This window comes from Heterodontus francisci, chromosome 26, assembly GCF_036365525.1.
Source record: "Heterodontus francisci isolate sHetFra1 chromosome 26, sHetFra1.hap1, whole genome shotgun sequence".
NCBI lineage: Eukaryota > Metazoa > Chordata > Chondrichthyes > Heterodontiformes > Heterodontidae > Heterodontus > Heterodontus francisci.
This window is the reverse complement of record NC_090396.1, coordinates 30,473,934-30,497,057: the sequence shown is the minus strand read 5'-3', so window position 1 is coordinate 30,497,057 and position 23,124 is coordinate 30,473,934. Positions and strand designations below refer to the sequence as shown.

General features: G+C 45.9%; 1 protein-coding gene across 1 annotated transcript in view; it reads right to left on the bottom strand.

The window, feature by feature from the left end:
* LOC137384244 (dynein axonemal heavy chain 9-like) overlaps window positions 1-23,124 on the bottom strand; it is a 584,247-nt gene that overhangs the window by 136,990 nt on the left and 424,133 nt on the right. The window contains exon 56 of the mRNA XM_068057979.1: window positions 6,830-6,994. Coding sequence (XP_067914080.1) covers window positions 6,830-6,994 — 165 coding nt within the window. The remainder of the gene's footprint in view (window positions 1-6,829; window positions 6,995-23,124) is intronic.

Sequence of the window (23,124 nt, the reverse complement as noted above, 5' to 3'; positions counted from 1 at the left end):
GCAGTCAGAGCAGGGGAACGTGCATCCTGCCTCCAGCTCTGTTGAAGACACAGGGGCAGCACCATGTAGGAGTAATAGAAAGTGGAAGACGACGACTTCTTAGTTGCACAAGGCAATTTACTTCAGTGTTTATAACAATGTCAATGTTGTTATGTCTATTGAAATTTAAATGAATCATGCAACTTTATTTGAACTCTCCATTGTCCTGCCATCTCCATTGTTGCATCCTGAATTCCAAATGGGCTTTAACCTTCAGGAGAACGGTATGACCAAAGTGGAGGACGAGCGAAGGGTATGAATATGATGGAAGGACGTATGACTGTGGGAATGATTTGTGTTGAGGGTGGATGGGGGCAGAGGGTATAGCACTGGAATTCCATGTGGCTTCATGCACTCAGGTTATCTGAAGCATGCCTATATGAGGCTGTCACAGGCTCCTCTGGTAGCTGGTGAGTGGTTGCAGGTACCCTGGTCACATCTGGCTCCTTCTCTCCTGCCGATCGGTCAGTACCTTCCTCCTCTTGCAGCGCCATGTTGTACAAGGCACAGCACACCACAACCATTCTGGACACCCTTGCTGGTGCATATTGAAGGACACCCTAGATCTGTCCAGGCAGCTGAATTGCATCTTCAGCAACCCATTGGCTTGTTCAATGATCGCCTTTGTGATCATGTGGCTCTTGTTGTACCTCTCCTCTGCATTAGTGGTAGGGCTCTTCACAGGTGTCATGAACCATGTTCTCAGATGGTAGCTCTTGTCTCCAAGGAGCCACGCGATCACTCTGCACCTGTGGACGATGTGACTGTCACAGAATGAAGAGGTTGTGGTAGTTTCCAGGATATCCTGCACAGACATGCATGAACACCTTCCATTGGTCATGTACCAGCTGAACACTGATGGAGTGGAATCCTTCCTATTGATAAATACTCCAAGATAATTTGAGTGTGCCTTGATTGCCACATTTTTTTTTTTATTTCCAAAATATACTTTATTCATAAAAATCTGTAAAAATTACATTGCCAAACAGTTTCCAAACAGCACCAAAAAATACAAACATTGCAAGGGAGATCAGTTTCCTTCAATACTGTCATGAGTTTCTTCCCAACCCTTCCGTTTCACAATTGTCATGTCAATTACAGTTTTACATTTACAGCAATTGAGAATATTAACGATACAGTTCGAGGGGTTTCCCATGGATCCAGCCCCTCAGTCCAGCTTGGTGGGGGAACCTTACACTGTGGTCTTTCGCCATTGAGGCTTTGCTGCGGCTGCCCCAAGCTTTAGTGCGTCCCTCAGCACGTAGTCCTGGACCTTGGAATGTGCCAGTCTGCAACATTCGGTGGTGGACAACTCTTTGCGCTGGAAGACCAGCAAGTTTCGGGCAGACCAAAGGGCGTCTTTCACCGAATTGATAGTCCTCCAGCAGCAGTTGATGTTTGTCTCGGTGTGCGTCCCTGGGAACAGCCCGTAGAGCACAGACTCCTGTGTTACAGAGCTGCTTGGGATGAACCTTGACAAAAACCACTGCATCTCTTTCCACACCTGCTTTGCAAAGGCACATTCCAGGAGGAGGTGGGCGGCCGTCTCTTCCCCACCACAGCCAACGCGGGGGCACTGTGCGGAGGGGGCGAGACTTCGGGTGTGCATGAAGGATCTGACGGGGAGGGCCCTTCTCACCACCAGCCAAGCTACGTCTTGGTGCTTGTTTGAAAGTTCTGGTGATGAGGCATTCCGCCAAATGACTTTGACGGTCTGCTCGGGGAACCATCCGACAGGATCCACCGTTTCCTTTTCCCATAGGGCCTTGAGGACATTCCGTGCAGACCACTGCCTGATGGACCGATGGTCAAAGGTGTTTTCCCGCAGAAACTGCTCCACGAAGGATAGGTGGTACGGCACCGCCCAACTGCATGGAGCGTTCCGCGGCAATGTGACCAGGCCCATCCTTCGCAAAACCGGGGACAGATAGAACCTCAGCACGTAGTGACACTTGGAGTTTGCGTACTGGGGATCTACACACAGCTTGATGCAGCCACATACGAAGGTGGTCATCAGGATGAGGGCCACGTTGGGTACATTTTTCCCGCCCTTGTCCAGAGATTTGAACATCGTGTCCCTCCGGACCCGGTCCATTTTAGATCCCCAGACGAAGCAGAAAATGGCTCGGGTGACTGCCACGGCGCAGGAGTGGGGTATGGGCCAGACCTGCGCCACGTAGAGCAACAACGTGAGCGCCTCGCACCTGATGACCAGGTTCTTACCCACAATGGAGAGAGATCGCTGCCCCCACATGCCCAACTTTTGTCGTACCTTGGCTACTCGCTCCTCCCATGTTTTGGTGCACGCCCCGGCCCTTCCGAACCATATCCCCAGCACCTTCAGGTAATCTGACCTGACGGTGAAGGGGACAAAGGATCGGTCAGCCCAGTTGCCAAAGAACATGGCCTCGCTCTTGCCGTGGTTAACTTTGGCTCCCGAGGCCAGTTCGAACTGGTCGCAGATGCTCATCAGTCTGCGCACGGACAGCGGATCCGAGCAGAAAACGGCGACGTCATCCATGTACAGGGAGGTTTTGACCTGAGTGCCTCCGCTGCCTGGGATTGTCACCCCTCTTATGCTCGCATCCTTCCTAATAGACTCAGCAAAGGGTTCAATACAGCAAACAAACAGACCTGGGACAGAGGACAGCCCTGTCTGACTCCAGATTTGATCGGGAAACTTTCCGATTCCCACCCGTTGATTGAGACTGCGCTACTGATGTTTGTGTAGAGCAGTTGGATCCAATTGCAGATTCCCTCCCCAAACCCCATTTTGGGAAGCACGTCCATCATGTACGTGTGCGATATCCTGTCAAAAACCTTCTCCTGGTCCAGGCTGATGAGGCAGGTGTCCACCCTCCTGTCCCGTACATAGGCGATCGTATCCCTGAGTAGCGCGAGACTATCAGAGATCTTCCTGCCGGGTACAGTACAGGTCTGATCGGGGTGAATCACCAACTCCAGAGCAGACTTGACTCGACTGGCTATGACTTTGGACAGAATCTTGTAATCAACATTAAGCAGTGAGATGGGCCACCAATTTCTGATTTCTGCCCTCTCCCCCTTCTGCTTGTAAATGAGGGTGATGATGCCTTTTCTCATGGATTCTGACATGCTGCCGGCCAGGAGCATACTCTCGTATACTTCCAGCAGGTCCGGGCCGACCCAGTCCCACAGGGACGAGTACAACTCGACCGGTAAGCCGTCGCTCCCGGGAGTTTTACTCGTCTCGAAAGACTCGACGGCCTTTGTCAGCTCGTCCAGAGTTAGCGGCTTGTCCAGTCTCTCCCTCCTGCTGTCATCTAAGACCTCTGTGATAGATGACAGGAAGGGCAGGGAGGCTCTGCTGTCTGTGGGCTTCGCGTCATACAGCCCAGCATAAAAGGATTTGCTGACTGATATGTCGGACTGCGAAGACGTTACCGAGCCATCTTCTTCCTTCAGGCTGCTGATAACAGAGCTCTCTCTGTGTACCTTTTGGAAGAAGTAACGCGAGCACGTCTCATCCTGCTCGATGGAGCGGACTCTGGACCGGAAGATGATCTTGGAGGCCTCCTTGGCAAAGAGCAAGGCCTGCTGGCTCCTCACCTCTTGGGCCTTGATTGCCACATGTGTGCAGTCAATTACTCCCTGTACCTGAGGGAATCCAGCCACTGCAGCAAATGTGCCCCAGTGTCTGACTGGCCTCATCAGGGTCAAAGTGGGCATAAGTGTGGCCTTGGCAAACATGGCATTGGTCATCTAGGAGAGACACTTGTGAGCAGCAGATTGCAAAATCCTGCAGATGTCACCAGCATTTCCCTGGAAGGAGCAGGAGGCAAAGAGATTCAAGGCTATGGTGACCTTTACAGCCACTGGCAATGCGTTGCCACCTGGCCCTCTCGGAAGGAGGTCATGTTCCGGGAGGCGGAAAATGTCTGCAATGACCTGTGAAAGCCTTAGCCTCCTGAGGCACAGTTGCTCCATCCTGTTGACGAAACTGATCATCTGCCTGTATACCCTGCGTTGGGGGTATCACTTTTTTCAAGCTGGAGTCTGTGTTCATTCCCTCTGTCCTGGGGTGTGACATGTGACTGAGGATAAGAAAGCTGCTGTTGCTGCTGCTGTTGCTAGTGCTGTGGTTGCTCCTGATGTTGGTGTGGCTCCTGCTACTGCTGATGTTGATGCTGCTTTGGTTACTCCTCTTGTTCCACATCACAGGTCCATAGTATGGATGCATGCTATGCTGTTCCCATACTGCAGTGAAGGCTGACAGATCAAAGTGGACAAAGTCCAAGGTTGGTGAAATGCCTTCCAAAAAGTTGAAAATCACCTATAAAGCAGTGAAAGCTCGCTCTCCGAAGAAGTCCTGTGAGCACAAGCCTTCCATATGGGCAGGCAGCAGCTATGCAGTTTCACTGTTTAAAGGCTTTCCAGCCTGTCAGTTTCATTGATCAATGAGTCCCCTCTGTGCTCATGCCTTGTTGACCCAGGCGAGTTCCACACAGCTCAGGAAACCTGTGTGCTGCATGTTAAAGCCAGAATTCTGGGTTAAAGGCTCAATTAATTGGGTATTTAAAAATTTAAATGACTGACCCAACATCACCATGGAGATCTGCCCCTTGCCTCAAAATGCACGCCAGCAAAAGCCGGAAGTGAGCGGGGTTATGTTGGAATTCAGACACGCCGGCTCTTTTTGGGATTTAACCCTCCTGCCTGCACCCAGACCTATGCCTCCTTGGCAATTAAAATTCTGCCCATGGATTCTAAAAAGGGCCATTTGGAGATTATTTGCATCTTACTTCCGTTTTCAGGCACCCGAGGGCATGTTTAAGAAAGCTCCCATATTTTGAGATGCCTCATGCAAGGCAGAGATGAAAGCAGTCACTTGCTGAAAGCATCAATGGTTCACACACCAATATCTAGAAGAGGAAAGCTCAAGCACTTTGAAACCGAGAATGCATCCAAACAACACAGCCTGTTTAAACTTTCCAAGTCAGTAATCCCTTGTCTTCACACACCCAAGATTCAAGTGTACAAAATACAAGGGCTGTGTATCATTGCAGATCTGAGGTCTGCTGACCTCATGAGTAGTTCCTTCCGTACCTGGGCCCCACAAACATTTATGTTCTGTAGTCATTCCAGTTTGTTTGAGTTACTTTCCTCTGCAAAAAATGCAAACAATTCTGCCAAAAGTTGTGGCTTTTCACTTCACAGTAGAACTAAACCTGTGATTTAAAAATCTGTCAACATGTAAAAAGAGCAGTACCCTGGACAATACCTGATAATTGCAGGAGTTTATGAGAACATTTTTTCCCCCGGCAATTTGGCTGTCAAATAACTTTTTGGGATTTAAAAAGATACCTTTTAATACAATTAGAAAGAGAGGCTGTCAGCAGAGAGATATTGGGGAGAAAAATCCTCCTTTTTCTTCACATGCAAGGTGCTACTTACTAAAAATATGCATTGTTCCTTTGAAATAAACCTTTTTTTTGCTCTAAGGTTTTCTCCCCAAAGTCATACTTGTGCTATATCTTCAGGGCTCCAATTTGCCAAATATCTCTCCAAAATGAAATACACAACTAATCAAAGCAGCTAAAATGCAGCCACATGTCAAAGAAAAAGAGTATACAAAGATTCTGAGTTTGAAATCATGCTGTGAGATGATAGATGCTTAACATTGCTTCTTTTTGATACATTTTCATTAAAATAGTGTAGAGGAATTACAGGCAACTCGAGTATGATTAGTACAATAGTATTCCCACGGCATAATTTCAGGACCTTTGAGAATTAGTCCCTTTGTCCAGTTACTCTTGAAAATCTTAAAGGGCTACTGACACACATTCTGTCCTAGAAATGACTGGCATGGTCAAAGGAAGCAAAAGAGAAAATCTGCCTTTCAACTGCACTGCAATTTATCTTAAACCTCACACAAAACAGATTGATCCTGTTAACTTTATTGTGAATTCTGAGGAAAGTTAAAGTGCCTGTCAGAGCTGTTGGATATCCTCCATTACCAATACAGCTTGTCCCCCTGCTCTCTTGAACATGTAATTCTTAAATATGTTCCACAATAATATATATATATATACACACTTCTTTCAATTCCTGACCTTTATTGGTGGAATTCTCAAGCCAAAGTGGAGAAAATGGATCAAATGGGGGCCTCAAATGGTCACATTGACAACTTTAGAAGACATTGTAGAAATTTACATCTGAATGTTTAATGCATTTGTACGATATCCCTGCATCTGTGCTATTTTACATGACATTAACACATTTGAAATGAAATGACGCGAGAATTATTCCACTTGCAATTACTGCCGTTTGGTTTCACTGAGAAAAGAACATTTTGTGGGAGTTTTAAAAATTTTTACATGGGTTAATTCACACCAAAAAAGCGAAAACTGCATATTATGCAACAATTTGGAGAAAATTATTCATTTTTCCATATGCTATGATGTGAACTGGATGTTTTATTAATACTGTAGAAGACAGTTGGAACTCAGAAGTTAAACAGACCTGATATCTCTGCAAAAAAAAATCTTCCTAATCCTCATGTTAATCTGAGCTCATAAGTAGGCTGCTTTCCAGGCTGAACTCTGAGGAATATAGATAGTTGGCTTTGGCAGAAGACAAGGAAAATAATGTTATTTTAGTTCCTTCTAAACTGGCTACAGTGTTCAACAAGTTTCTCAAACAGACTGAGAATTAATATGTCCCCCTTCACATTATAAATCACTTCTAAATATGTCTGAAGGCATGTTCTCTTTCTAAATGACATTCACTTTGTAGCCTGACTTGGGCTCACCTTCTCTTCAATCTCAGCTGCAGTCCTCTTAGTGGTCTCCAGGTTTTCTACCAATGCTGTGTCTCCGAGGAAGTTTCCAGAAGCGGAGGAAAGGCGGGAAAGCAGGTTGTCCTCCAAGGTTTTCAAGGTGATTTTGAAGCCATTTTGCTGCTTTGTGAGGTTGGACTACAAAGAGAATAATACCACAGAGACTTCAGTCATATTTTAAGAACATCACCTGCACCACAGGAGCAAACGTTGCAAGGAGACAAGCCAAAAATGAAAGCTTCAGTCAATTAAAATTACAAACGACTGCAAAATTGAGGTTACTGTCTGCACTATTCAATACGTGTTTGGTGATTTCATTCTAACATCACTCCTGTGACCTAATTAGAAGATCAGAGCAATTACAGAGTGCAGAATTTTTATTACTTTGCTAATTAGAATGGGGTCAATAATATATTATTCATATCTTCACTGCAGTGGAACAGCACTTAGGGGAGGAAAGGCATACATGATTTACATCTGTTCCAATATTGAATGAGCCACAAATGACAGGCCACAACAGTATATTTGAATTATTACCTCCTTGGGTAAGGGGATAAGACTGGAGAGTACTACATAGAATCTACAGCACAGACACAGGCAATTTGGCCCAACCAGTCTATGTCAGTGTTTATTCTCCGCAGGAGCTTGCTCCCACTCTAATTACCTCTTTACACCCTGCATCCTTTACCCTCATGCATCAAGCCTCCCTTAAATGCATCAACTCTATCTGTTGCAACTAGTCCATGTTGCAGCAAGTTCCACATATTCACTATTCTTTGTGTAAAGAAATTCCTTTTTGATTTATTAGTGACTATCTTGTATTTACTCCTACTTGTTCTAGACTCACCCACAAGTGGCAACAGTTTCCTCACAGTTTCCTTATCAAGTCCCTTCATAATTTTAAAGACCTCTATCAGGTCCCCTCTTAGTTTTCTCTTCTCTAGAGAAAAGAGACACAGACTTCTCAATCTCGCCTGCCAATTGCATCCTCCGAATTCTGGTAGCATCCTTGTAAATTGTTTCTGCTTTGCTTCAATCCTTTTTATAGTATGGAGACCAGAATTGTACACAATACTCCAAGAGTGGTATAATCAAAATTTTATACAAATTTAACATTAACTCCCTGCCTTTGAATTCTATTTCTCTGCAAATGAATCCTAGTACTTTGCTTGCACTCTTTATGGCCTTATCAACTAATGATATTACTTTTGGAGAGTTAGGTTTCTGTATTCCCAGATCTCTTTACCAAAAAACCTGCAAAATAAACTCAGCAGATGTAACCTAATTCCGGAAGTATGCTCCTAAATAAGGCACCACATGTCACTCTGAACATTTTCCACTGCTGCAACTTTAAATTCTTACTGGAATGAGGTTCTAGATTAACATTTCTGACACTGTAGCAATGGTATCCTGGTGGAGATGCTGTGATTGCCTTGATTGAGGTTTAAAACAATAGCCATTAAGCAACATACGATTTAAACTGTGTAAACCACATGTCGGTTGTACATCTTACACATCATCATGCTAATCGCAGTGTTGAATCAAAAGAAAGTCACTAAAGGCTCAGTTAATAAATGTATTGAATGAAGTGGAAACAAGCCATAAAGACTGGGAAGATCTGTGGTTGGATCCCCTGAGTTTACTGCTCTCAATAGCGATGGCAAAAGGGAATACTACACTTTTCCTCAACCCACTGGAATTAGACAGGGGAGCAAATGTATCATCCAAGGGCCTTCTTATGACTGATGTTAAATGAACCTTGTTGGAGAGTTTATGGGAACAAAACTGGATAGCCCCGGAACTCAGGTGTGGGGATCAAGATGTGTAATTACTCATGCCCGTTCAAAATAAAGCAGCCAGCACACAAACCTCATGCTGCCTGCTACTTTTAATGATTATGGCATGTAGCCCAGTGCTGAGCACACTGTTGAGTGGCTGCACGCCTTAGATGCAGGTCCAAGATCATTCAACGTTAACACCAATTAAAGCTGGCCTCCACTATTCAAAGCCATACTGCACCTCTTAAAGGCGAGGTACATTCCATGTTGGAGACCAGAAAAAACATTGACAGCGGGCTCAACAGGTCAGAGAGCACGCATCGATGCTCTCTGATGCAGCGCTGGAGGCCCTGGAGCAGGAGAGAGACCCTCTTTCCTCAGGTCGGCAGGAGGGCCTCCAGACAGATACTGCAAGGGGAGTGGGAGTGAAATCAATGCCAGCAGTAAGGACCTGGATGCAGTGCCAGAGGATGTTGAATAACCTCATACGAGTGGTCAAGCTCAGCGAAAGCAACTCACACCCTACCAACAGCACCACTAGGTTCAATGACGAGTGCAGGAGGGCATGCCAGGAGCAGCACCAGGCATACCTCAAAATGAGATGGCAACATGGTGAAGCTATAACCCAGGACTACTTGCATGACAAATAGCATAAGCAACATGCTATAGACAGAGCTAAGCGATCCCATAATCAATGGATCAGATCTATGCTCTGCAGTCCTGCCACATCCAGTCGTGAATGGTGGTGGACAATTAAGCAACTAACTGGAGGAGGTGGCTCCACGCATATCCCCATCCTCAATGATGAAGGAGCCCAGCACATCAATGCAAAAGATAAGGCTGAAGCATTTACAACAATCTTCAGCCAGAAGTGCTGAGTGGATGATCCATCTCAGCCTCCTCCCAGTCCCCAGCATCATGGATGCCAGTCTTCAGCCAATTTGATTCACTCCGCATGATATCAAGAAACGACTGAAGGCACTGGATCTGCAAAGGCTATGGGCCCTGACAACATTCCTGCAATATTAATGAAGATCTGTGCTCCAGAACTTGCCACACCCCTAGCCAAGCTGTTCCAGTACAGCTACAACACTGGCATTGACCCGGAAATGTGGAAAATTGCCCAGGTATGTCCTGTAAACAAAAAGCAGGACAACTCCAACCCGGCCAATTACCACCCCATCAGCCTACTCTCAATCATCAGTAAAGTGATGGAAGGTGTCATTGACATTGCTATCAAGTGGCACTTGATTAGATTAGATTAGAGATACAGCACTGAAACAGGCCCTTCGGCCCACCGAGTCTGTGCCGAACATCAACCACCCATTTATACTAATCCTACACTAATCCCATATTCCTACCAAACATCCCCACCTGTCCCTATATTTCCCTACCACCTACCTATACTAGTGACAATTTATAATGGCCAATTTACCTATCAACCTGCAAGTCTTTTGGCTTGTGGGAGGAAACCGGAGCACCCGGAGAAAACCCACGCAGACTCAGGGAGAACTTGCAAACTCCACACAGGCAGTACCCGGAATCGAACCCGGGTCCCTGGAGCTGTGAGGCTGCGGTGCTAACCACTGCGCCACTGTGCCGCCCTTGCTTAGCAATAACCTGCTCAGTGACGTTCAGTTTGGGTTCCGCCAGGGCCACTTAGCTCCTGACCTCATTACAGCCTTGGTTCAAACATGGACAAAAGAGCTGAACTCAAGAGGTGAGGTGAGAGTGACTGCCCTTGACATCAAGGCAGCATTTGACCGAGTATGGCATCAAGGAGCCCTAGCAAAACTGGAGTCAATGGGAATCGGAGGAAATCCTCCGCTGGTTAGAATCATACCTAATGCAAAGGAAGATGGTTGTGGTTGTTGGAGGCCAATCTTCTCAGCTCCGACATCACTGCAGGAGTTCCTCAGGGTAGTGTCCTAGGCCCAACCATCTTCAGCTGCTTCATCAACAATCTTCCTTCAATCATAAGGTCAGAAGTGGGGATGTTCGCTAATGATTGCACAATGTTCAGCATTCACGGCTCCACAGATACTGAAGCAGTCCGTGTAGAAATGCAGCAAGACCTGGACAATATCCAGGTTTGGGCTGATAAGTGTCAAGTAACATTCGCACTACACATGTCCCTGGCAACGGCCATCTCCAACAAGAAAGAGAATCTAACCATCTCCCCTTGACATTCAATGGCATTGCCATCGCTAAATCCCCCACTAACAACATCCTGGGGGTCACCAATGACTAGAAATTGAACTGCAGTAGCCATATAAATACCATGGCTACAAAGGCAGGTCAGAGGCTAGGAATCCTGCGGTGATTAACTCTCTTGCTGAGTCCCCAAAGCCGGTCCAGAATCTACAAGGCACAATTCAGGAATGTGATGGAATACTCTCCACTTGCCTGGATGGGTGCAGCTCCAACAACAATCAAGAAGCTCGACACCATCCAGTACAAAGCAGCCCACTTGATTGGTACCCCATCCACAAACATTCACTCCCTCCACTACCAATGCACAGTGGCAGCAGTGTGTACCATCTAAAGCCTGGCTACCCGACCCAAACTCGACTAGACCTGACGACATGTGTCGGGCTCGGGTTGGATCGGGCTGATCAGTGCTGCCTTCGGGAAGTAATCTTCAATTCAACATTAAGGTCAAGGCGGGAAATGTGCAGTCTGGACTCTGCGTGACGTCATCGTGCTCATGCTGTAGCTTCCATGCATCCAAAAGTGAGTCTACACTACAGCGCACTATGGATGGAAAATGAATGCTGTCTACCAGAGAATGTTTAGCAGTGGAAAGTCCTGTAGCTGGAAAAGGTAAATCTTCTGTTTGGAAATATTTCAATGCTGTTTTTTCCCGCAATAGTAAAAGCTCAAGTGGATTTGTACAATGCAAATCTTGCAAACTTCTACTATATGACAAAAAGATAGGAAATTAATCTTTGCAGTGGCACACTGAAAAAGGTCGTACACGACCCCCAGCAGGGCCAAGCCAATCGTACATAATTTCGTTTGTACAGACGAGCAAAAAAAAACATACCTGCTCACAAGAAATCAGAAATTACAGACAAATGCAAGACTCTGTTTCAAGGATATTCAACCTTTCCAAACTGTCTCTGGTGAAGGGTTTGTTGAGCTAGCACAAGAGCTAATCAATGTGGGTGCTACATATGGTTGAGTATCAGCATCAAGAGTGTTACCAAATCCAAGAACAGTTTCAAGAAGGTGTCGTGATGTGGCTAAAGAAAAGAGAAAAAAACTAATTTCTCAGATTACTGACATACTAAAGGATGTGAATGTGGGAATGACAACTGACATGTGGACGGACGACATACTTATATGTCGATAACTTGTCATGACCTCACAGTAGATTTTAAACTTAGTGCCAAAGCTTTAACAGCTACATTTCCACTGGAGGATGCCAAAACTGGCGAAAGCATCAGGCGTGAGATTTTGGAGCTGGTAGTGAATACTTTTGGTTTTGACCCAGCAAATTTAAATAGATTAGTCTGGGTGACAGATCAAGGCGCTAACATAGTGGTTACTCTTAGACCATATTGACATCTGGATTGTCAGGACTACGTATATAACACGGTCCTTCAACATTCACTTGATCCAAAGGAATTAGTTTCCGAAACTCCGGATGTTGTAGAAACTACGTCATGCTAAAGCCTTGGTGACACACGTTAAACAGTCTGGCCTTGCTGCACAGTTGTCTAAAACTTTAAATCCAATGAGAGAAATGATTTACAGTACTGTGTATCTGACACTGAATTCAATTCAGGATATTTATCATGAGCTGCACGAGAAACTGGAACAGTGTGGGGAAAACTATAGGCTGGAAAGCATCGCTCCCGATGTCTTGCAGTTTTGGTTGATTTCCTCTGGCCATTTTATGAAGCTGAGAGGGAACTCGAGAGAGATCGGTATTCTCCATTGAACCTGGTAATTCCGTGGTTTGAGAAACTTAAACGACTCTGATTGCCACTTTCTTCAGATACTCCAATGCAAGCAGTTGTCAGGCAACAGCACAGAGAGTGGCTTCTGAAGAAAGTTGAAGTAAATGACCTGCAGAAGATAGCAACACTTCTCTGGCCTAAATTTATTCAGCTGCGAATGTTGTCCAGCCTTGATAGGGAGGAAGTTTGGTCTGAAGTGCACAGACTTATCAACAACTTTAAAACAGAAGACCCTGTGAAGGAGACGAAAGTGGTTGACGATGAACCCACAGCTGCAAAAAAGCACTGACCGGATTTGCTGAATGGGAGAATGTTCATGAAGAAATGGACACAAATGATGAAGTGCAGCGGCACAGAGGCCTGCTGTGTTGGTGATGGCAAACGAGTGTGATCTGTTGGGCTGGTGGAAGGAACACAGTGTTGCATATCCTAAATCAGCCAGGCTGGCTAGAAGTACACTTTGCATTACGGCGAGCAGTAGCAGCAATGAAAGGAACTTTAGCATAGCTGGAAGGACAATCGACCAGCAGAGGACTGCCCTTAAGCCTTCCACTGTTGACTCTATTCTTTTTTTAACATGACAATTTATAAGACCTTTTGTTCTTTTCTTTTTTTTGCCATGTCTGTAACTGAGAATAAAAAAGTGCAGTTACATTGCTTGGTGTTGTCTATCGGCCACCAGCTAGTGGGAACGATGTGGAGGAACAAATTTGCAGGGAAATTACAGAGAGGTGCAAAATTTATAAGGTAGTTTTAATGGGGGACTTTAATTATCCAAATATAGACTGGGATAACAGTACTGTAAAGGGCAGTGAAGGACAAGAGTTCCTAGAGTGTGTTCAGGAAAATTTTCTGCAGTGGTATGTTGCTAGTCCAACAAGAAAGGAGGCACTGCTAGACCTGGTTCTTGGGAATGAGTGGATCAAGTATCAGTAGGAGAGCATTTAGGGGATAGTGATCATTGTATCATAAGATTTAGGCTGATTATGGAAAAGGACAAAGAGCAATCCAGGGTGAGAATAATTAACTTGGGGAAGGCCAACTACAATGGGATAAGAATGGAGCTGGGGTGAATAAATTGGAGTTAAAAGCTGGCAGGAAAACCAGTAGATGAACAATGGGCTACTTTCAAAGAAGAAATAGTTCGGGCACAGTCAAGATACGTTCCCTCGAAGGGGAAAAGTATAGCAAACAAATCCAGACCTCCCTGGATGACAAAAGAAGTAGAGATTAGGATAAAGAAGAAAATGTGTGCTTTTGATAGATGCTGGGTAGAAAATACTACTGAGAACCAGGCTGAATATAGAAGGTCTAGAGAGGAAGTGAAAAAGCAAATGAGGGAAGCAAAGAGACAGCATGAGAGGAGACTGGAAGCTAGCATTAAAGGAAATCCCAAAGTTTTCAATAGGCATATAAATAGTAAAAGGGTGGCAAAAGGAAGAGTGGGGCCAATTAGAGATCAGAAAGGGAATTTACGCATGGAGGCAGAGGCCATAGCTGAGGTATTAAATGAATACTTTGTATCTGTCTTTACCAAGGAAGAAGATGCAACCCAGGCAATGTTGAAAGAGGAGGCAAGTCAGACACTAGAGGAGCTTAAAATTGATAAAGAGGAAGCATTAGATAGACTGTCTGAACTTAAAGTGGATAAAACACCAGAGCCAGATGAGATGCATCCAAGGATACTGAGGGAAGTGAGGGTGGAAATCACAGAGGCACTGGCCATAATTTTTCAGTTTTCTTTAGACTCAGGGGTGGTGCCTGAGGACTGGAGAATTGCAAATGTTACACCCTTGTTCAAAAAAGGGTGTAAAGATAAGTCCAGCAACTACAGGCCAGTCAGTTTAACTTCGGTGCTGGGAAAACTTCTAGAAAAGATAATTCGGGACAAAAATCAATAGTCACATGGATAAGTGCGAGTTAATTAAGGAAAGCCAGCATTGATTTCTTAAGGGAAAATCATGTTTAACTTGCTGGAGATTTTTGAGGAGTAACAGAGAGGGTTGATGAGGGCAATGGTGTTGATGTGGTGTACATGGACTTTAAAAAGGCATTTGATACAGTGCCACACAACAGACTTGTGTGAAAACTTGTAGCTCATGGAATAAAAGGGACAGTAGCAACATGGATACAAAATTGGCTGAGTGACAGGAAACAAAGAGTAGTGGTTAATGGATGTTTTTCGGGCCAGAGGATGGTTTGTCGTGGAGTTCCCCAGGGATCAGTGTTGGGACTCTTGCTTTTTGTGATATATATTAATGACTTAAACCTTGGTGTACAGGGCACAATTTCAAAGTTTTCAGATGATACAAAACTTGGATTCATTGTGAGCTGTGAGGAGGATAGTGTAGAACTTCAAAAGGACAGAGACAAGTTGGTGGAACGGGCAGACAGGTGGCAGATGAAGTCCAATGCAGAGAAATGTGAGATGATTCATTTTGGTAGGAAGAACATGGAAAGACAATATAAAATAAAGGGAACAATTCTAAAGGCGGTGCAGGAGCAGAGGGACCTAGGTGTATATGTGCATAAGTCATTGAAGATGGCAGGAAAGGTTGAGAGAACAGTTAGTAAAGCATACAGTATCTTGGGCTTTATTAATAGGGGCATAGAGTACAAGAGCAAGGAAGTTATGTTGAACTTGTAGAAGACACTATTTCGTCCTCAGCTGCAGTAATGCGTCCAATTCTGGGCACCGCACTTGAGGAAAGACGTGAGGGAGTACAGCAGAGATTCACAAGAATGGTTCCATGGATGAGGAATTTCAGTTATGAAGATAGATTGGAGAAGTTGGGACTGTTTTCCTTGGATAAGAGAAGGCTGAGAGGTGATTTGATAAAGGTATTCAAGATCATGAGGGGTATGGACAGAGTAGATAGGGAGAAACTGTTTCCACTCAAGAAAGGATCCAGCATGAGAGGGCATAGATTTAAAATATTTGATAAGAGAGGCAGAGGTGACATGAGGAAAAACTTTTTCATGCAGCGAGTGGTTAAGATCTGGAATGCACTGCCTGAGAACTTGATGGAGGCAGGTTCAATTGAAGCATTCAAAAGGGAATTAGACAGTTATATGAAAAGGAAGAATGCACAGGGTTATGGGGAGAAGGCAAGGGAATGGGACTGAGTGAATTGCTCTTTCAGAGAGCCAGTGCGGACACGATGGGCCGAATGGCCTCCTTCTGTGCTGTAACAATTCTGTGATGCTGTGAGACTACTTACTTGCTATGTCTGTAACTGAGACTACTAAATCAAATTTTCACCTAACTGCCTATTGGGTGCTTCATTGGAGTAGGCTATTTTTTTTCTTTTTAATCTACGATTTGACGTGATTTGTTTCTGTTTTATCTGGTTATTATCACAGTGCTGTTTGTGGAAGCTTGCTGTGGACAATGGCTGCTGCTTTTCCTACTTTACAACAGTGACTACAATTCACAAAGACCTTCAATGGATGGAAAGTGGTTTGGGACGTCCTGAGGTTGTGAAAGGTGCTAGAAAAGAGCAAGTCTTTTTTTGTAGAGAAAAAATGGATAATCTCATGAGAAGACTGCTTAAAAGTCATGAGGGAGTCAAGACGCTGTTTGAAAGTCTCAGAAGAGACAGGCTGATATTTCTGACAGAAAAGAAAAATACTGGCCGGAATTTTACAGTGGGCGGACAGGAGCCGGACTCCGATGTAAATGTTGGTGACGACCGCGCTTCCGCCCAGCCTGGGAATCCGTCCCGTATTTTACGGATCCCCAGGCTTCAATTGGCCCGAGGCGGGACTTCCACCCACTTGAGGGAGGAGGTCCCACCTCAGTGAGCTGCCTGCCAATCAGCGGGCTGGCAGCTCTTAGTCTCAGCCGCGCCACTGGGAGCGGTGGCCACTGCTGAGACTGCAGCCCAGCCAACGCCATGGACCCGAGAGAGTGGGTAAGTTTGGGTTGCCTCACCGTTCATGCCCTGGTGAGGCTAGGGTGGTCGTTTGGGGGGAAGGGGCGTCTTGGATCCCAGGGGTGGGTTTGGAGGCGGGGGCGGCCCTCAATCGGGCACCTTGTGCCCGACTGCCATGCCCACCCGCCCCCCCACCCCCACCCCCACCAGGGCACCGAAAGGCCAGCAGCTATCGTTGGTCAGCCTTTCACGTTCCCGGCACACCCGCTTGCCACGGGTAAAATACCTGTGGAGGCGGGCAAGGGCCCTTAATTGGCCATTAAGTGGCCACTTAAGGGTCTTGATTGGCCTCGGCGGGTGGGCAGGCCGTTTCCCACCCCCCGTCCCCCGTCCCCGCTGGACCTCCGTAAACTTGTTCAGAGGCAGAATTGCAGCGGGTAGGCCTCCCGCTCAATTTTGCGCTGTCCCTACGCCACCAGCCGACCCGCTGGGGCGCGCGTAGAATTCCAGCCATTGTGTGTATTTGAAAGTTCAGCTCCCAGAGGTGGGATCTTTAATGTCATGCACTCAAGGAGTTGGAAGAAAGATGTTCAATAAACACATAACTGTATTTGATCGGTGTTAGATTATTTGTTTTGCATTGTAATACTTCAAATCAGGGCTTCTGGGATGCTTTATCTCTGCTAAGACTGAACTGTAATCTTATAGAGGAAGAAAACAGTCCAGTGTGTAAAAGCAATTAACAAGCAGCACTTGCTGATTTTTTGTAGCACTGCCAGATAAACACTTACAAAGGTCTCAAAGGATAGATGGACACTCTGAAGGCTTTGGAGGGTTGAGATTCACCCATGACATCAAATAATCTAGGGTAAGAATTTTTTTTTAGTAAGTGATACTAACCTTTATGTAAAATTGTATTAAATGTCAATGCTAGAAATTGTTTAACATACTTTGTCAACATTAACATATCTGTTTTTTTTTTTGCTTTGTAAGCTATTCGAGGTGCTGGCCATTATGTGTATGCTGATCAACCAGAAGTCTTTAATCAAACAGTACTGCAGATCTGCAGTACCGTAGACGAATGATCGGACAGCACCGGGAATCTGCAGTACTGTACATTAACAATCAAACAGCACTGGGAAAGCCTGCTATCTGATCTGCCATCTTTCCAATCAATCTTTCTTTTCACTGAAATTTAGCTTCCAGTCCAATCTCTCTGTATTGAATTCACTGAGTTTAGAAGTAGCAGTAAGAAAATGATAATTGGCCTATGTGTTGCTCATGTTCAAATCTTCATGGTCTTGCACAACATCACCCCCACCCCTCCCCACTACTCCAAATCTCTACAGCCCTACAACCCTCCGAAAATTGTGGTGACTAAAAAAAAGGAGCAGATAAGGAAATCACTAGGTTTGTACCCCTGATCACCACCCAATGAACTCGGCCACAAAGTGCTCGTGTGTGAAAGGTGGGGGGTGGGGGGTGGGACGGGGGCGTTGGTTCCTGGTGACGGGATCAGGCTCTGATTCCCAACTCCATTTGCAAGATTCTGCAGGAATAGCCTGCTGCCAGAGCAGATGAACAGGATCACAACATTTGGATAAGGTAGAGCAGAATAACCTGTTTGATATCATTAACTCTATTACAGTAGTCGGGTTGGGTCTGGTGCGATAAAAAAAAGGACTCGGACCCGGGTCGGGTTCGGGTTGGATGTGGTCGGGTCAGGCCCGGGTCGGGTTTCAATTTTATACTCGAGCCGGCCTTTACTACCATCTACAAAATGCACTGCAGCAATGCACCAAGGCTACTCAGGCAGCACCTTCCAAGCCCATGACCTCTATCTAGAAGGACAACGGCAGCAGATGCATGGGAACACCACCACCTGCAAGTTCCCCTCCAAGCTACACACCATCCTGACTTGGAACTATATCACTGTTCCTTCACCGTCGCTGTGTCAAAATCCTGGAACTCCCTTCCTAATAGCACTGTGGGTGTACCTACACCACATGGACTGCAGCAGTTCAAAAAGGCAGCTCACCACCACCTTCTCAAGGGCAATTAGGGATGGGCAATAAATGCTGGCCTAGCCAGTGATGGCCACATTCCATGAAATAAATTAAAAAAAAGCCTCACGCACTGCTCCATTCACCATAGCACTCACCTACCAACAATCTCCATCAACCATGGCACATATCTCACATTCATAGCTTCATCTTACCCTCACACACTTGGCATTGCTCACAACTTTCAGCTTGCACACACAGCCAATTATTCAACCATGGCAGGCACAACACCCAAACACATTACACAACACACATTCACTGTTACGTTTTCCTCTCTCTTGCAGGACAAGGTGCCCACAATCAGAGGCAGCAACACCGAAATGGCAGAGGACAGGCATCGCTGCATGTCCTGACATCAATGGAGGAGACAGTGTTTGAAATCACTGGTGTTGCCACGCTTGAGTCCATGGCCAGTGGCAGGGCTGAAACCATCAAGGCTGACGGCATGTTCCTACCTCCTCACATCCCACAATTGCTTCTGATTTACAAGCTACAGATGGTGTAACCTCAAACCTATCCTTCTGCCTTTATTCTTTCAGATACCCAAGAAGTATGCCTGGGCAGGCAGTGAGGGGAGAGGGTGAAGTCCTCAAGGAACAAGAGACTAATGAAGAAGAAACACCATCACTCAATCTCATACTTCCAGACACAGGCACAGATCCTGTACAAACTTTAGAGAGTAGCTTAGAGGTGGGATCTGCACGTAGTGACTCACTGGGTATGTGGGCTGCAGCCAGGTCAGGGAGAAAGAAAATGTGCCAGCTTCCCAGAGGGTAAGGTTCGTAGATGAGCTCTGCTGCAGAGGACTCAGAGCAGTACTTCGATGGGACAGTGCTTAGAAGAAAGCTGGTGGGAATGCACACAGTAATGCTTGGTGCACTGGCAGACCTGCGTCTGGCTCCGACTTGGCAAAGGGCGTTGTGCAGAGCTTGGAGCCCATTCTTTCCAGCATGGAAGTGGTGGCCAACTCCAAGAAAGCACTTGTGGACCCAACCATGATGACGACTGCAGCACAACCGAAGCCACTCAACATCTGAGTGTTGCAGTGCGAGCTGAGACTGGGACCATGCAATCCCGGCATATTGCCCCAAAAGGTTAGACTATTGCCATCACATCTATGGCGACCACTGCTCAAAGGACTTGCAGGGGGTCATAGCAGTCCAGGAAACGGTGCTCCGGCAGATTATTAGGATTGCTAAGGCACCGCCCTGGGGAATGGCAGTTGGAGCACAAACCTGTTGTCGTCTCTCAAAAGGACAACATTCATCCTCCCACCACTGTCATTCCACCAATGCCCTAGCTGTTGCCTGTCAGCCAGCTAGTCCAGACTGCTGCCGCCCATGCCAAGGTGTTGCATTCCAAAGCAGAGCCTTTTAGGTCCACAGCTACCGGAGGGCGTCCTGCAAAGCCATCTGAAGTCTCCCCCACTGAAAGTCGGCAGCCTTTCACCAGCCATGCTGCAACCACTGGGGTAGCACTGTATAGGAGGACTAGGGCAGGCAAAGGCAAGACAAGCATTAAAGGAAAACACAAGTGTCAGTTAGTTGAGTAGTGTATGGAATATTGGATGTTTTGTTGGATGAAGTTGGGATGGAATAGTTATTGTGTGGTAGTTTTTTTTCAGGATTGTGGCCAAGAGGACACTGTGTTGCTCAGGTACAGAGGGATGATAAGGTGTGGGACTGTTGTCCAATGATATTTGGGGTTGAATTCACAGGAACCAGTTGAATGATGTATTCATAGCCAACCCTGCCTCCTCCTTTCCTCCTCCTCCTGAGGTGCTCAGCAAATCAGGGTTAGGAGGGACTGTGGAGTTGAAGTTACAATCAGATCAGCCATGATCTTGTTGAATGGCAGAGCAGGCTCAAGGGGCCGAGTGGCCTACACCTGCTCCTAATTCGTATGTTCGTATCCAAATCCATTCTCGCAAGGGCAGTGCCCTCATGATGGTATGTGCCTCAAGGTTGTGGACAATGCAACAGACCACCATTAACTGGGGCACCCACTCCAGCGAGTATTGGAGGACTCCACCAAAGTGGTAGAAGCAGTGGAAACATTCCTCAGCACCCCAATCGTCTGCTCGATAATGTTTCTCGTGGCAGCATGGTTCTTATCATATGAATGCTGGCCACATTTAGTTGGGTTGCAGAGAGGAGTCATTAGCCAGAGATGCAGTGAATTACCCTTGTCGCCACACTCTGGAATGACTTAGTGGCTGAAAGATTGATGGAACAGCAGACTGGCACAGAATGAAAGCATCATAATTGCTGCCAGGATAGTGGAAATTCACCAGCATGATGTGCTGAGTATGGTCGCACACCAACTTCATATTCAGTGAGTGGGAACCTTTGGGGTTATGATACCTCCTACCATTGAGATGCGGCACCCACAATGCTACAGTCAATGGCACCCTATACCATAGGATGCTCACTATCTTGGCAAAGCTATGTGCAATTTCATCCCCTTCTCTCTGTTCAGAGAAGGGGCAATGAAGTCCCCTCTCCTGGAATACAGAGCTTCTGACATCTCTCTGATATAGCAATGGATGACGAACTAAGAGATATTACCTTTGCCATTTGTTCCAGCCTGGAAGAATCTAGACACAAAGAAATCGAAGGCTACAGTTGCCTTCAAAGCCACTGTCAGCACCAGTCAGCCCATGCGGGAACAGCCCCCATGACTGGGAGCAATTGGAGGCCTCAGAGCCCTTGCAGTTACAAGCAACCCCTTCCCTATGTGCAGCACCACTACCTACAGACTTTACCAATTGTAAGCAACTCCTCAAAACACCCATTACTTCCACAAATGCAACAGAGCCAGTAGAAAGTAATCAGAAACTAACATGCAAGTTTAAATAATGCAGGTGGGGGTACCTAATGCTGCTGAACACATGTTCAGCTGTGTCTGTTTACAAGAGGGTGTTAAGTAGAACGGAGAGGTCAAAATGGCAGGTCCAGCATTAAATCAGATTTGACACTGACTGATGTCATGGTCTGCCTACTCTGCATACTTCCAGTGCACGCTTGTAACGTCCACACTAATGTCCTCACCAAGATGGTGTTCGACATGGGCTGCAATGGATGTAAGCCGATGTAGCATTTTGGGACTAAAACAGCACCTGTGGCATCAAAACTGCCAGCACTACGCAGCCCAATTTTGCGGCCTATGAATTTATACAGGATTGGTTCGATTGTGATTCTGCTTCAAAGTCAAAGTGCAAGCTCAGTTTCACAAAGGAATGTGACAGGGAAAAGATAACTTAATGTGGCCAGTGTCCATGAAATCATATTGACTGTTTTGAGGAACAGGGAGGAGTAGAAAGTAACAAAAAAATCTACAAAATTGATAAAGCTCCTGATCAAATAACAGAAATACCTTTTTTCTTTTTCCTCTACATATTCTCAAATGTCAAATCTGTGAATTTTTGCCTGAAGCTGACCAGGTCTCTGACAAAATCATATGGATTCTTCTTGAAATAACTTTCACAATCCCCAGAAGCAAAAGATATAAAATACTGATCAATGTTTTCAACAATGAAGTTGACAAGGTTTGGAAATTAATTGCTGAACACTGCAGGGGTAGACTTATCTGAAAGTGCAGGGAAAAGAGCCTATTTTTATGATCATTACAATTTTAAGATGGTCTAACAATCTTAATCAATGCAGCAGACGTAATGCAAAGAACAAAGAACAGTACAGCACAGGAACAGGCCATTCGGCCCTCCAAGCCTGCGCCAATCTTGATGCCTGCCTAAACTAACACCTTCTGCACTTCCGGGGCCCATATCCCTCTATTCCCTTCCTATTCATGTATTTGTCAAGATGACTCTTAAACGTCACTATCGTATCTGCTTCCACCACCTCCCCTGGCAGCAAGTTCCAGGCACTCACCACCCTCTGTGTAAAAAACTTTCCTCGCTCATCCCCTCTAAACTTTGCCCCTCGCACCTTAAACCTATGTCCCCTAGTAACTGACTCTTCCACCCTAGGAAAAAGCTTCTGACTATCCACTCTGTCCATGCCGCTCATAACTTTGTAAACCTCTATTATGTCGCCCCTCCACCTCCGTCGTTCCAGTGAAAACAATCCGAGTTTTTCCAACCTCTTCTCATAGCTAATGCCCTCCAGACCAGGCAACATCCTGGTAAACCTCCTCTGTACCCTCTCCAAAGCCTCCACATCCTTCTGGTAGTGTGGCGACCAGAATTGCACGCAATATTCTAAGTGTGGCCTAACTAAGGTTCTGTACAGCTGCAACATGCAGGCAGAGACTGGAAGTTAATGGCTCACTTACCTACAGATAGTTTTATTGCTCCTTCCTTAAGCAGTTGAATTCCCTCAATGACTTTAATGTGTATTATACAAAGCCCTACAGATAAACAGTATGGATGACACAGTTGACTTCAATGTCCCTGGGCGAGGGATGGGCAACAAAAAAAGCAAGGTCCCATTCCTGATCTCTATCCAGTGACACTGACTGCAGGCATCAACTGACTTCTGACTACTTTCTGCTCTGAGTGCTGCAGGAGGGCACAGAGTGTGAAGAAGTGAAATTGGTAAGTGAGGGAGTTTGATATGGAGGGGAATT